General features: G+C 52.7%; 1 protein-coding gene across 4 annotated transcripts in view; it reads left to right on the forward strand.

Moving 5' to 3' along the window:
* Positions 1 to 12,788, forward strand: part of PTPRA (protein tyrosine phosphatase receptor type A) — a 69,098-nt gene that overhangs the window by 52,721 nt on the left and 3,589 nt on the right. For all 4 annotated transcript variants that reach the window (XM_035895057.1, XM_009639547.2, XM_035895058.1 and 1 more), the window contains 12 exons: positions 571 to 707; positions 2,588 to 2,678; positions 3,165 to 3,241; positions 4,362 to 4,398; positions 5,676 to 5,773; positions 5,910 to 6,029; positions 7,004 to 7,170; positions 8,171 to 8,306; positions 9,078 to 9,227; positions 9,343 to 9,436; positions 10,706 to 10,782; positions 12,347 to 12,481. In XM_035895057.1, the coding sequence (XP_035750950.1) occupies positions 571 to 707; positions 2,588 to 2,678; positions 3,165 to 3,241; positions 4,362 to 4,398; positions 5,676 to 5,773; positions 5,910 to 6,029; positions 7,004 to 7,170; positions 8,171 to 8,306; positions 9,078 to 9,227; positions 9,343 to 9,436; positions 10,706 to 10,782; positions 12,347 to 12,481 (1,319 nt within the window). The remainder of the gene's footprint in view (positions 1 to 570; positions 708 to 2,587; positions 2,679 to 3,164; positions 3,242 to 4,361; positions 4,399 to 5,675; positions 5,774 to 5,909; positions 6,030 to 7,003; positions 7,171 to 8,170; positions 8,307 to 9,077; positions 9,228 to 9,342; positions 9,437 to 10,705; positions 10,783 to 12,346; positions 12,482 to 12,788) is intronic.

Consider the following 12,788-nt stretch of genomic DNA (forward strand, 5'->3'; position numbering starts at 1 on the left):
CACCACTCCTGATCCAAGCCAGGATGCTGCTGGCCCTCTTGGCCACCTGGGCACCCTGCTGGCTCATATTCAGCCACTTGTCGACCAACACCCCCAGGTCCTCTCCTGCCAGGCAGCTTTCCAGCCACTCTTCCCCAAGCCCAAAGCATTGCGTGAGGCTGTTAGACTTGGTCCTCATTGCCCTGTCTTGCCTCTACAACAGAGTAATGCTCTGCCACAGGGTGCTGAAAGAGTTTCACGTTACCGTAGCATCCCCAAATTTTTGTGCACCATCTGTAGGAAGAACAAAAGGCCAGGAAGTGTTCAAGGCCAGGTTGGACGGGGCTTTGAATCAACCTGATCTAGTGGAAGGTGTCCTAGCCCATGAAAGGGGGGTTGGAACTAGATGATCTTTAAGGTCCCTTCCAACCCAAGCTATTCTATGAAAATATGGGACAGTGAGGATGCAAGTTGGCCCTAAAAGCCAGCAGCCCAGGTTGGGTGAGGTCCCTGTGCCCACCTGGGCATGGATGAGTGCTGGGCACAGGGAGCAATGGGGTGGGCGCCTCTGATGCACGGGTGTCGTTGCAGAGCCGCAGAGCATGCCACTGCTCGCCCGCTCCCCCAGCACCAACCGTAAATATCCGCCTCTGCCCGTCGATAAGCTGGAAGAGGAGATCAACCGCCGGATGGCAGATGACAACAAGCTCTTTCGGGAGGAGTTCAACGTGAGTGCTTTTGCTTCTTGCCCTTAAATCCCACAGGCTGCTCTCGGCATCGGGCTTACGATGCCCAGCAGGGAAAAAGCTGGTCTCATTTTGTAGAGCAGGGACGAAACGGGTGGTACATCAGCAAGGAGCTGCAGTGTGTGGTGGTACCTAGCTTAGGGACAGCACATCAACCCAACTGAGTCGATAAAATAATGGTGCTGGTGCTGGATGCTGTGCTTCAGAAGAGCTTATCTGGGAGCGTCATGGAGGGGAATGATGGTCTGCCCTGTCCTCGGGGCTTTCTCGAAGGGCTGCAAGGTGGGAGGACTGATTCTGGTCCTAAATCCACTGTGATGGTGGGCAAGCCACTACCCCTCACATTCACTGCAGAAAGCAGAGGTTTTCTAGCAAGCAGCACTATGGGGTTACGTTTGGCTGGGTTTGGGAAGTACCCTGGATGCCTTGGGGTCTTCCAGAGCTTCCAGGCCTGCTGCTTTCCTCGCAGGCGCTGCCTCCCTCCTCCTGATCTTCATGGCTTAAATCCGAACAGCCAAAACCAGAGCTCTGACAGAGAAACAGAACTGACCCCATCTATTTCAATGAGCTGTTAACTCTGAAACAGAATGATGGCAATTTATAGGGCAACAGCTGGCCTTCAACAGTGAGTAATAATTCAGGTATTGTGGTTATCCCACGACACTGGAGCATCTCTACTGAGATGGCTGCAACCTCCTCCTGACGTTGTTGAGCTCTGCGACTTCTTGTGACAATAAACCTGTTTCACCTTGGCAATACGAAAATAGGCAGAGCAGTCATGACGAAGCGTCAAAGTTAAGTAAGTGGCTGGAGTGTCACAGCATGTAACCTAGGAGATGCTGAGCTCCCTGGACTCTCCATCAGCCTAATTAAAGAAAGAAAAATCCACTGTTGATCTGGTTGTCTGCGCTGCAAAGGTGTCATCTGCAAATACATAAAACCTTAGGTCCGAGGCATGGTACAGCAATGTGAGGGCGATGAGAAGATTAAAAAAAAAGCCACTTGACTTTCTCCAGCTGTTGTTGCACAACTCAATGCCCTTCCTGGCCATGCTTCGATGAAACTAAATAGGTGCAATGAATGCCCGGGGAGGGGGGGGTGTCAGGTTATAAATACTCAATTGCTTTGAAGACTTCCGTTGCTGAAGCACGTCTGTCCTGTCAGATGGAAGGGATGGTGAATCCCTCTGATACCTTCTCATCCTCTTCATTATTCAAAAAAGATGTGGAATAACGGTGCTGGGGAAGTACCTCCTCTGCTCAAGCATGAAACCTGGCTGCTGTGACCAGCACAGCATCGCCTGTGACCCCAGCACCCCCCAACCTGCAGGTCCCCAGTGCCACCAGATGGAGAATGACTCCCTGCATGGGTGCTCCTTCCCATCGCTGGGTGTGCTCGGGTGATGGGGGCTTGGCGCAGGGGGTTTAATCGGGTTAGTGTCACTGTTCACAGAGGAAATCTCAGCAGCAGCCTCCATGGGCAGAAGTGAGCTCCTTGGTTGCTGGGCTGGTGGGTTTGGTGTCAGAGGCTTTGCTGCCACCTTGTGTTCGTGGGTCCTGAGACTCCAGATACCACATTTCAGAAGGGATTTGCTCTCCTTGGTCCAGCCCAAGCTATTTCAATGGTCACCTGGAGCTCAGTGGGGACAAGGAGCTGGTGCTGGAGTGGAGATGAGGGGTGTGGGTGGTAGGGACACGTCCAAAGGGGTTGCTGCATCACCTACCTCCTGGAGGCCAGCAGAGCACAACCACCCTCCGATGGCATGCCCGGCTGTGGCGTGTGCCGACGTGCTGATTGCGTTGTGGTTACTGCTGTGCCATGAGTAAGAACATCATGGAAAAGCCCCTTTTCTGCCATTGCAGGCTCTCCCAGCGTGCCCCATACAGGCCACATGTGAAGCTGCTTCCAAGGAGGAGAACAAGGAGAAGAACAGATACGTGAACATTTTGCCATGTAGGTATCAGAGCACACTGGGCAGGGTGGGGCACGGCCGGTGCTGCTGCTGGGGCTCCCTGTTCCTGTTTTTGGGATGAGCAAGGACATGGTTGAGCTCATTTCACCTCCCAGATGGGTGGGTGCATCTGCTTTAGCTTTAGATACCTACTGGGAGGAGCTCCCTGGAGCCGTCAGCAGCTGGGAGGCCATGGAAAATTAAATGGATGGGAAATGCCGAAATGGCCAGCTCTTGCTGGATGGCAGGGAGTAGTGGGCTGCCTTGGGGGCTTCCTCGAATGCGTGCGCTCTGCAGAAGAAAAACCTCCTTGGGCGAGGTCTGGCGCCTGTCCAGGCTTAAGCAAGAAGAATTTGGGGGCATAAAGGTGTTTGTGCAGGGGAGTCAGCGAGCCCGGGCTCCGCTCCAACACCCGGCTTTCTCGCTATGTCAGGTATCAGCTATGTGGAGGGAGTTGTTTTTAATGCAAAGTTTTCATTTTTCTCCAGATGATCATTCCAGGGTTCACCTGACTCCTGTCGAGGGAGTTCCTGACTCCGACTACATCAACGCCTCCTTCATTAATGTGAGTTTTGGGGTTCAAAGGGGAAATCCCCACCGGTTGCGCCCCGGCCGGTGGTGCCTGGTCCCACCAGGAGCGTGGGGCCTTTATGAGCTGTGACTTGTGCCTCGGAGAGGATGGTTAAAAGACTACCTCCTACATTAACATCTCCTCATCTCCTCTGGAGCAACAAATGACGCTGGGTTTTGATCTCATAACCTTTGCGTGGCCACGATAGAGCCCACCGTGCTTCACTCTGTGCCTTGAGCCCAGACAAGCATGGTTGGAGTAAAGAGGCTGAGAGCTGGAACTCCACTTCTAGCTGTAGCTCTGCCCTTGGCTCAACGGCTTTGCCACAGTCCCAACTCTTCCCACCTCTCTTTTCCTCACTTCTAAAATAATGAAAAGCACTTGCACTCCTTGGGGTGCTGCAAAGCCGAGCTGGCTGGTTTGGAAGGGCTTTGGGAACCATTCCTGCAGGAATTGGGGATTTCTGATTAACGGCTGATGAGTGGTGTGGCTGGTTAATCATCGGTACTTCCCATCTGGCAGGCCTGGATGTGGGATGAAAGGGATGAAAAAGAAATCAAGGAACCCAGCTAAAATAGAGGCAACATTGCCCTGCTCTGCTTCTAGGAGGAGATGGGTCTGATGTGGTTATCGCCATATAGCTCAAATAAGTTGGAAGGGTAATACGAAGAAGTAGACTTTGAGAGAGATGGAGGCATGTGAAGAAAAGCAAGACCCAAAAGAGCTTTTTCCTTTCTTCACCAATAAATAAATGGCCAATAGGAAATACTCAAAATCAATCCCCATGAGTTCAACAGCCCCATCTCCAGAAGGGTAATGCTGATTTTCACGTCATGCTCTGGACGCAGGGTCTGACCCCAGCAGAAGGGCTGTTCCGTACCCCTTCATTAGTGCTCTGTGCCAACGACTGGGGTCGTTCCTGCATTACATGAGCGTGGGGAGTGTTGTTCTGAGCCAATCCCCTTTGCACAGGGATTTTCCATTATTTCTGTCCCGCTGTTGGAGCTGTTTGTGACATCTCTGTTTATTAATGATGTAGCTGCACTCCATGACTCTTGAGTTAGAAAAAGACAGATCTTTTCATTTGTCTTTCTTTTCCTCCTTTTCTCTATAGGGGTACCAAGAGAAAAACAAGTTCATTGCTGCACAAGGTAAGCGCTCTGTTGTCCCTGTAGCTCTGTCTGGTGGCAGTCGGGCTGGGGTCCTTCTGCTCTGCAAAGCTGTGCTGGTCTAACCACAGCACAGCGCCTTGCAGAGCTCCCCTGGTCAAAAGGAGGCTTGGCTGGTCCACAGTTTGTTCCCAAAATGGTTTTCCCAGTGAAAGACCAGTGCTGGATGTGTGGAGGGAGGAAGAGAAGCCCTACCTGTGCAATACCAATTGCTGGAGGGTGTCAAAGCATTTCTGCCTTGAGCCTTGTCCTTCCACCCTGGCCCACAGCTGCAGGTGTTCGTGATCCCTGGAAGTATTGCCAGTGAGCTGCTTAATTAAATGCCCCAAATCTGTTATTACAGAGAGCACCGCGCTGGTCTGGTTTCATTTCTGCTCCTTTTTAAACCTTGGCAGGCAAGAACGTGAGCTTGTGCCCTTGGAGAGAAATTTCTCTCTGGTTTTCAGAGGGGAGGCAGGACTATCAGCTATTGAGAGCAACAAGCATCACGAGTCTTCCCAAGCTCAGCTGCCCCCAGCCAGAGCATCACCAGCTTGTATGCACCCTCCATAGCCCTCTGGCTCTCTTGCCTTCCTTGTACCTGTCCAAACACATCCCTTAAACCAAGATGCCCACTCGCAGGGCAGTTCATGTCATCAAAAGGGGGTTACCTGCCCATGGGAGGTGTTCTGCATTTCCACTCTTGACTTGCCAATGGGTTAGGACATCATCTGCCAGTTTGCCTGGCTCTTGCTGGAGAAGGAAGGCTGGATCAGGTCCGTCAGCGATACCAGGCTGGGGTAAAGCTTTGGCTCTGCTCTTCTCTTGGCTCGCCCTTAGCCTCAGGCTTGTCAGGGGAGGTCTAGGCTGAATCAGCTCCTTGTCTGTTGGCCAGCAGGTAACTATTCTTGTGCTATATTGAAATGGGATCCCATGGGTTAAAGCACAAGGCTCGGGGACAGCTACTTGTGATGACCACAGTTGCCCTGGGTGACCTTGGGCAAATCATTTCCATGCTGTGTTTATCTGATTGCCCCTTCTTGGGCTAAAAATGGAATTTCTCATCATTAAACGTATCTAAAAAGCCAAACTCTTGTGTGATAGGACTGTTCCTTGGGTTAGCTGACATCCCCAGACACCAAAACACCTCCTGTGCTGACACCTATTGGCAAAAAATGTGTTGCATCATCCACAGCGTGTGACTTCATATGCTGGGTTTTGGGTCTCAGCACTTGAGGGGTTGATCCCAAAGACCGTATTTCTTTTTACCTTTCCCTTAGGACCAAAGGAAGAAACCGTGAATGATTTTTGGAGGATGATTTGGGAGCAAAACACAGCGACAATTGTCATGGTGACCAACCTGAAAGAGAGGAAAGAGGTAGGTGCCAGAAGGCTTCATGGGCTGGTATCTAACCCAGCTTTGTCCAAATCTTGTGCCCGTGGGCACATCTTGGAGCTGGTCTCAGGCCTGCAAGGGACCGGAGCTCACCTGCGCCCGTTTTCTCTCCCCACAGTGTAAATGTGCTCAATACTGGCCGGATCAGGGCTGCTGGACCTATGGGAATATCCGAGTGTCCGTGGAGGATGTGACCGTCCTGGTGGATTACACTGTGCGGAAGTTCTGCATCCAGCAGGTGCCAGAGCTTGCGTCTCCCATCCTATCCCATCCCATCCCATCCCATCCCATCCCATCCCTCCCCTCTCCACACTGGACATCCAACAGGCACTGGTGTGCTCCTCGACTCCTCCAAGGTGCCGTGAGACCAGAGTTGGGATGAACTGACCCCAGTGTCCATCTTTAACCAGAGCTATTAAGACTTTACTCACCTTAAACACCTGGGAGCCCATTCCCAGTGGGTACCAGCACGGCTGTACTGAAAGCAGGGAAGCTGAGGGATGCCAAGGCTGAAATTCAGTCCTGTGGTACTCTAGCACTTGCTGTTACCAGTGTCGGTTCCTGCTCTCACCCACAGATACTTAATGCCTGCAAATAATCAGATTTATCCCACGAGCCAAGACAAAATCCAGTGCCGTATGCGTTGGTTTTGATTACTTTCCCATCTGTCACTACGTTTTCTTGTCCTCCGAGGAGGCTCTGGATGCTTTAGTCACTCTGTTTGTTTTCCTGCTGCTCTCGGAGGCAGGCAAGAAAGAGCTGGCGATTGAAAACCTGTCTGGACCCTGAGTGGGGTTCTCCTGAGCCTCACCCTTCACTCCAACAGCCTGGACGTGGGTGGTTTCCTCCCCTGCCTTTAACTGAGGATGCTGTGGGCAGAGGTGTGGGAAAGGATGGAACGGCGGCTTCTGTTTGAGCTCGCTGGGAATGAAATACGGCAGCATCTGCCAGGTTGGAGCCACAGCCGAGGCTGGGCTGGCATCTCTCACCCCTAGGATGCGGGGTGTGATGCCTGGTGGTTAAAATGTCATGCTTTTAGCGACTAATTGGCCCAGGAGCCTGGATCTGTGCCCTTTCAGCTTGTGGATGCTAGCGCTTCTCCAGCCGCCCAGCTCAGGCTTGGGGCTGTAGCTCCCTCTCTGCCTTTGCTTTTGGGGAAAGAAGGGAAATCCCAGTATTTACCATTAACCTGAATACACCTTTCCCCTTCAGGTCGGTGATGTCACCAACAAGAAGCCTCAGCGCCTGGTGACTCAGTTCCACTTCACCAGCTGGCCCGACTTTGGGGTCCCCTTCACTCCCATCGGGATGCTGAAGTTCTTGAAGAAGGTGAAGACATGTAATCCCCAATACGCAGGAGCAATCGTAGTGCACTGCAGGTACGTCCTGGTCATGCTGACCTCTGCCTCTCCTGGGTCGCTTGGAAAGCATCTCCTATTGAATACTAAAAGGAATTTTTTTTTCTGTCAGGCCTTTTTGATTATTTCTATTTAACTTCCCCATCTTAAATATGAATGTTCCACATGGGAACATTCAAAAAAATGCATGTGAATGGAAGGAACTTCTTGAAATCAGCAATGTGATGGTGTTACAACTTGTGTTGGGTGGTCATTTGGGTTAGCTGGATGCCGAGTGAGCCAAGCTTAACACCACTGCTGGGCTTTGGTGGCATCTCCCTTGGCTTTCCGCTGCCCTGGGCACGAGAGGGCAACATCCCTTGTTGTGGGAAGGCAGTGCTGAGCTGACAGCGTGTCTGGGAGCAGGGACCACGGTGTTTGAGCTCACGTGGAGTGGTTTCAGGCACAGCAACAAGCCTAGGGGCGCTGCGGGAGGCTGTCCACGTCTCAGCAAGGGAAAGCCCCATGGTTAAAGGCAGGGATGATGACCATGTTTGCCACCTCCCAAGTCCATCTTTCCAGCTTCCTTCTCAGGAGGCAGCTGACAAAAGAGTTTTGTCTTTCCGTAGCGTCTGCTGGCCTCATCTTTCTTCTTCTCCTTAATGGTTGAGTTACCAGCACAGGAGCAAGGCTTCCCCATGGGCTCCCCTTCACGTGATGGAGGGTGACTGGAAGGAGCAGCAGGCAGCTGGTAGGAACAGGCAGCCCATAAGACTCCAGAAGCCCTTTTTTTTTTTCCTTCGGCTCACCCCACTCTGTGCCTTCAGGCACTCTGATCACGGCGTTTGCTGGAGACGCTGTGTGCATCTCTCTCCAAATCCCAGGGGACGCTGAACACCAGGCTGAGAACCTCTCTCATCTCCAGAACAGATTTTGCTATTTACTCACTGCTGGGAAGCATCTGGCTCACTGCCGGCCGCTCTACAAGAGACCCCAACGCCAACACTGCTGCACTGACCACTTGTCCCCTTTGCTCTTTCAGCGCCGGGGTAGGACGCACAGGCACTTTCATCGTCATCGATGCCATGCTGGACATGATGCACGCAGAGAGGAAGGTGGACGTTTATGGCTTCGTGAGCCGGATCCGGGCTCAGCGCTGCCAGATGGTACAAACAGATGTAAGTGCGCTGCTGCAGTCTGGTCTGGGCTTTGCTCGCTGGAGTTACATTTTGGTACCCAGCCTGCAGCAAAGCCTACGTCTGGGTTGAGCATCATCCCTCATTTTGGAAGGATCCTGCATCAAGTGAGCCTTTCGCTGGGTCCTGCTCTTTTTAATAACCTTCATAGAGTCATAGAATTGTTTAGGTTGGAAAAGACCCTTAAGATCACCAAGCCCAGCCATTCCCCTACCCCTGCCATCCCACCCCCAAACCCTGGCCCTCAGCACCGCCTCTGCCCGGCTGTTAAATCCCCCCAGGGCTGGGGACTCGACCCCTTCCCTGGGCAGCCCCTTCCAGCCCCTGACAGCCCCAAGGGGAAGGAATTGTTCCCCATGGCCAACCTCACCCTGCCCTGGCACAACTTGAGGCCATTTCCCCTCGTCCCATTGCCCCTTCCCTGGGAGCAGAGCCCGACCCCCCCGGCTCCCCCCTCCTCTCAGGCAGTTGTAGGGAGCGATGAGGGCTCCCCTCAGCCTCCTCTTCTCCAGACTTGCAGAAAGTTTTGTGTCGTGTCAGCTTTGTGTCATGTAGCAAATAAGGTCCCAGTCCCCATACAGCAGCAGGAAGACTGTTACTCACTTTTTTGGGGTCTCAGAGGGGTGCCATGTGCCCAGCAAGCACGGGTGGGCAGTGGGGTGGTGGGTTTGCAGCCAGCGTGTGCATGGGCACCAGGATGCGCTTGCTGAGCATGGAGCGGGGGCTGATGGCTTCTCCCTGCAACCCTTGCAGATGCAGTATGTGTTCATATACCAAGCACTTCTGGAGCACTATCTCTATGGTGACACAGAGCTGGAGGTGACCTCGTTAGAGATCCACCTCCAGAAGATCTACAACAAAGTGCCAGGGACCAGCAGCAACGGGCTGGAAGAGGAGTTCAAGGTGAGCGTGGTTCTTGTCCTGGTGGGTCCACTCGGATGGTGCTGGGACCACCAGGCGCTTGCCTGGTACAGGGTGGCTCTGAAAGCTGCCTCTGCTTTTGCTCCTTCCTCTGCAGAAGCTCACTTCAATCAAAATTCAGAACGACAAGATGAGAACGGGCAACTTGCCGGCAAACATGAAGAAGAACAGGGTGCTTCAGATAATTCCATGTAAGACTTGTTTGTCTGCCTGGGGAAAGCATGCCCGGTGGGTGAGGGGACCTTTTGGGTGGTTGTGGGGAAGGAGTTAGGCTGGAGAAATGGGCCAGGAGGAACCTCATGAAGTTCAACAAGGGGAAGTGCAAAGTCCTGCTCCTGGGGAGGAACAACCCAGGCACCAGTATGTGCTGGGGGCCACCCAGCTGGGAAGCTGGAAAGGACCTGGGGGTCCTGGTGGACACCAGGTTGTCCCTGAGCCAGCAATGGGCCCTTGCGGCAAAGGTGGCCAGCGGTGTCCTGGGCTGCGTTAGACAGAGCCGTGCCAGCGGGCGGGGGGGGGGATGAAGGGACTGGAGCATCTGTGCTATGAGGAAAGGCCGAGAGAGCTGGGACTGTTCAGCGTGGAGCAGAGGAGGCTTGTGGGGGGGTCTCACCAATGTCTGCACATACCTGAGGGCAGGGTGCCAAGAGGAGGGAGCCAGGCTCTTCCCAGTGGTGCCCAGGGACAGGACAAGGGGCAATGGGCACAAACAGACCCGGGAGGGTCCCTCTCAGCATCAGGAACCACTTTTTGACTGCAGGGATGACCAAGCACTGGCACAGGTTGCCCAGGGAGGTTGTGGAGTCTCCCTCCTTGGAGATATTCAAAATTGGGTTGGACACGGTCCTGGGCAGCCAGCCCTGGGTGGCCCTGGCTGAGCAGGGGGGTGGGGCCAGATGTCCTCCAGAGGTCCCTTCCCACCTCCACCACTCTGGGATTCTGTGAGTGCTCAGGAGCTGTCTAGAGAAAGGCATTTGAGCCCACAGAAGTGGAGTCACAGACTGGATGAGGTTGGAAGGGACCTCGGGAGATCATCTGGTTCAAGCCCCTGCTCAAGCAGGGATAGCATGGAGGGACAGGGCAGAGTCAAGGGCAGGTGGTTTTTCATGGCCAAATGTAACGCTGGCCTTGGGGTTTTCTTGCTCTGTCCCTGCCATGACTTTCTTCTCAGCAGCCTTATGCTTTCTGCCTCAAGGGAGAAGGGTGTCCCTGTGTTGAGCAGGTCTTGCTCCTGGAGTCCTCAGCATCCCCTTCTCCTTCTCCAAACCAGGGCATGGCAGAAGGCAGAACTGAGTCTCCTTGTCCCAGTTGGGTGCTGTAAACACAGGACTCCCCCTCCCATATCTCTGTCCTCTCACCCAGGGCTTAGTGACTCCCCAGCTAAAGGCCATGCATGGTTATCAAGGAGTCATGCTCTGAAGGTGTTCCCCAAAACTCAGATCGTTTCACTTCTGTTTCAGATGAGTTCAACCGAGTAATCATTCCAGTGAAGAGAGGTGAAGAGAACACAGACTACGTAAACGCTTCCTTCATTGACGTGAGTCTTCTTTAATCTACTTTCCATTTTCTCCCAATGGAAACTCTTCACCTCACACTGCTTCCTACAGAAAGGATTTGTCCCAAAACACTTCTTCTCTGGGTTTTGTGAGGCTCTTCCCACTTGACTTTGCTTTGTGTCACTGGATGGTGCTGGTTTCTTTCTCTGAGAAACCCTTCTGTAGATGCAGTTTCCTTGTGACCCACGGATGGTGGGAGAGGAGAACTGGAGCTTGAGCAGAGCCTCCAAATCCTGGTCTCACTCCTGCCACTCCAGGCTCTGGTGATGGCCTTGGAGAAGCGGATGCACGTAGCCATGGAAATGATTGCTATACGGCGCTGTTCATTTGGTCAGAAAACATCCCCTAGATTAGGTAATGGAGCAATACACGGATCCCAAAACCCTTGAGGAAAAACGGGTCAATCCCATTATACCTGTCTGGGTGACGGCAGGAGGCAAGGCAGAGAGGTTAAGTGCTTTCCTCACTCCGAGGAGGAGGTAAGTGATTGCACATCCTTTTCTCGTCAGTAATCCTGTTGACTTCAGGGGGACATCTCATATGAGTATTTATCTTCGTGCAGTGATGCCAGCGCTGGCAAAGTGACAGAGCCCTGCTCTTTTCTAGCCCAATTGCTATTTTCATCTCCTAATGGCAAGGTTTAGGTTTTTTTCCCCCTGCAAAGGACGATTAGTGCCATGGCTTGAACCAGCAAAACCAGCATATTCCCAATTATAACATCCCAAATTAATTGCTCCCTGAAATCCCCTTTGCTGGGTCCCCGCGGGTTGCTCTGGCTGCGTGAGCATCCGACACAAGGCAGCCGCCTTGTTCTGCATCGAGATCAGAGAGCGTAAATGTCACGTAAGCAATTTTTGTTGAGGATTTAATTTCCTGCCTCTGCTGAACTTTGCTTAAATGACAAGCTCCAAATGACGAAGCATCTTTAGTCACAGTCTGCAGCGAGGGCACAGGGCAGCGTCGGAGGGGTTTTGGAAACAGAAGCACTTTGTGGTTGTGGAAGAGCCAGAGTCACCCAGACTTAAAAAAATTAGGTTTTAATAGATCATAGAATGGTTTGGGTCAGAAGGAACCTTCAAGATCATCTAGTTCCATCTAGTTTTGCTTACTTCTTCCCAAAATCCCCAGTAAAAATCATACCTGAGGTACTTGGAGCTCAGGCAAGGCTCTGCTACAACGCTCAGACTTTGCAACATCTCTCGGGAGTGCTGGAAACCCAAATCTTTTTGCACCAAATGGATAAGGCCATGCATGTGTAGGGGGTATGATCCTCCTCCATCTGCATGTCTTTAAAAACAAAGATCTACCATGGTAAAGCGCTGGCTGATGGCACCTCAGCTGCTGAGCAGCAGCATGGCCATGCCTGTGCTTGAGGACGTAGCCCACGGTGAGAGCATGTTCCTCTGCCCAGGCTGTGGTCACTCACACCGACAGTCATCATGCTCCCAAAAATTCCCTGAGATTGGTAACCCTACCGTGTCCCTCGTGCTGCTCCTGGCATCTCGGCGCTGTCAATTCATTGCTAACCCTGTTTTCAAATTGCAGGGTTATCGCCAGAAGGACTCCTATATCGCCAGCCAAGGACCGCTGCAGCACACGATAGAGGACTTCTGGAGGATGATCTGGGAGTGGAAATCCTGCTCCATAGTGATGCTAACAGAGCTGGAGGAGAGAGGCCAGGTAAGCACCAGCAAAGTAGAGAATCATAGAATCATAGAATCATTTAGGTTGGAAAAGACCATGAAGATCATCAAGTCCAACCATTCCCCTAATCCTGCCATCCCTCCCCCAAACCCTGGCCCTAAGCACCTCGTCTGCCCAGCTTTTAAATACCACCAGGGACGGGGACTCAACCTCTTTCCAATGCTTGACAACCCTTTCTGTGAAGAAATTTTTCCTAATGTCCAACCTCACCCTGCCCTGGCACAACTTGAGGCCATTTCCCCTCGTCCCATCGCCCCTTCCCTGGGAGCAGAGCCCGACCCCC

The sequence above is a fragment of the Egretta garzetta genome, unplaced genomic scaffold (assembly GCF_000687185.1).
Source record: "Egretta garzetta isolate BGI_Z169 unplaced genomic scaffold, ASM68718v1 scaffold265, whole genome shotgun sequence".
NCBI classification, from domain to species: Eukaryota; Metazoa; Chordata; class Aves; order Pelecaniformes; family Ardeidae; genus Egretta; species Egretta garzetta.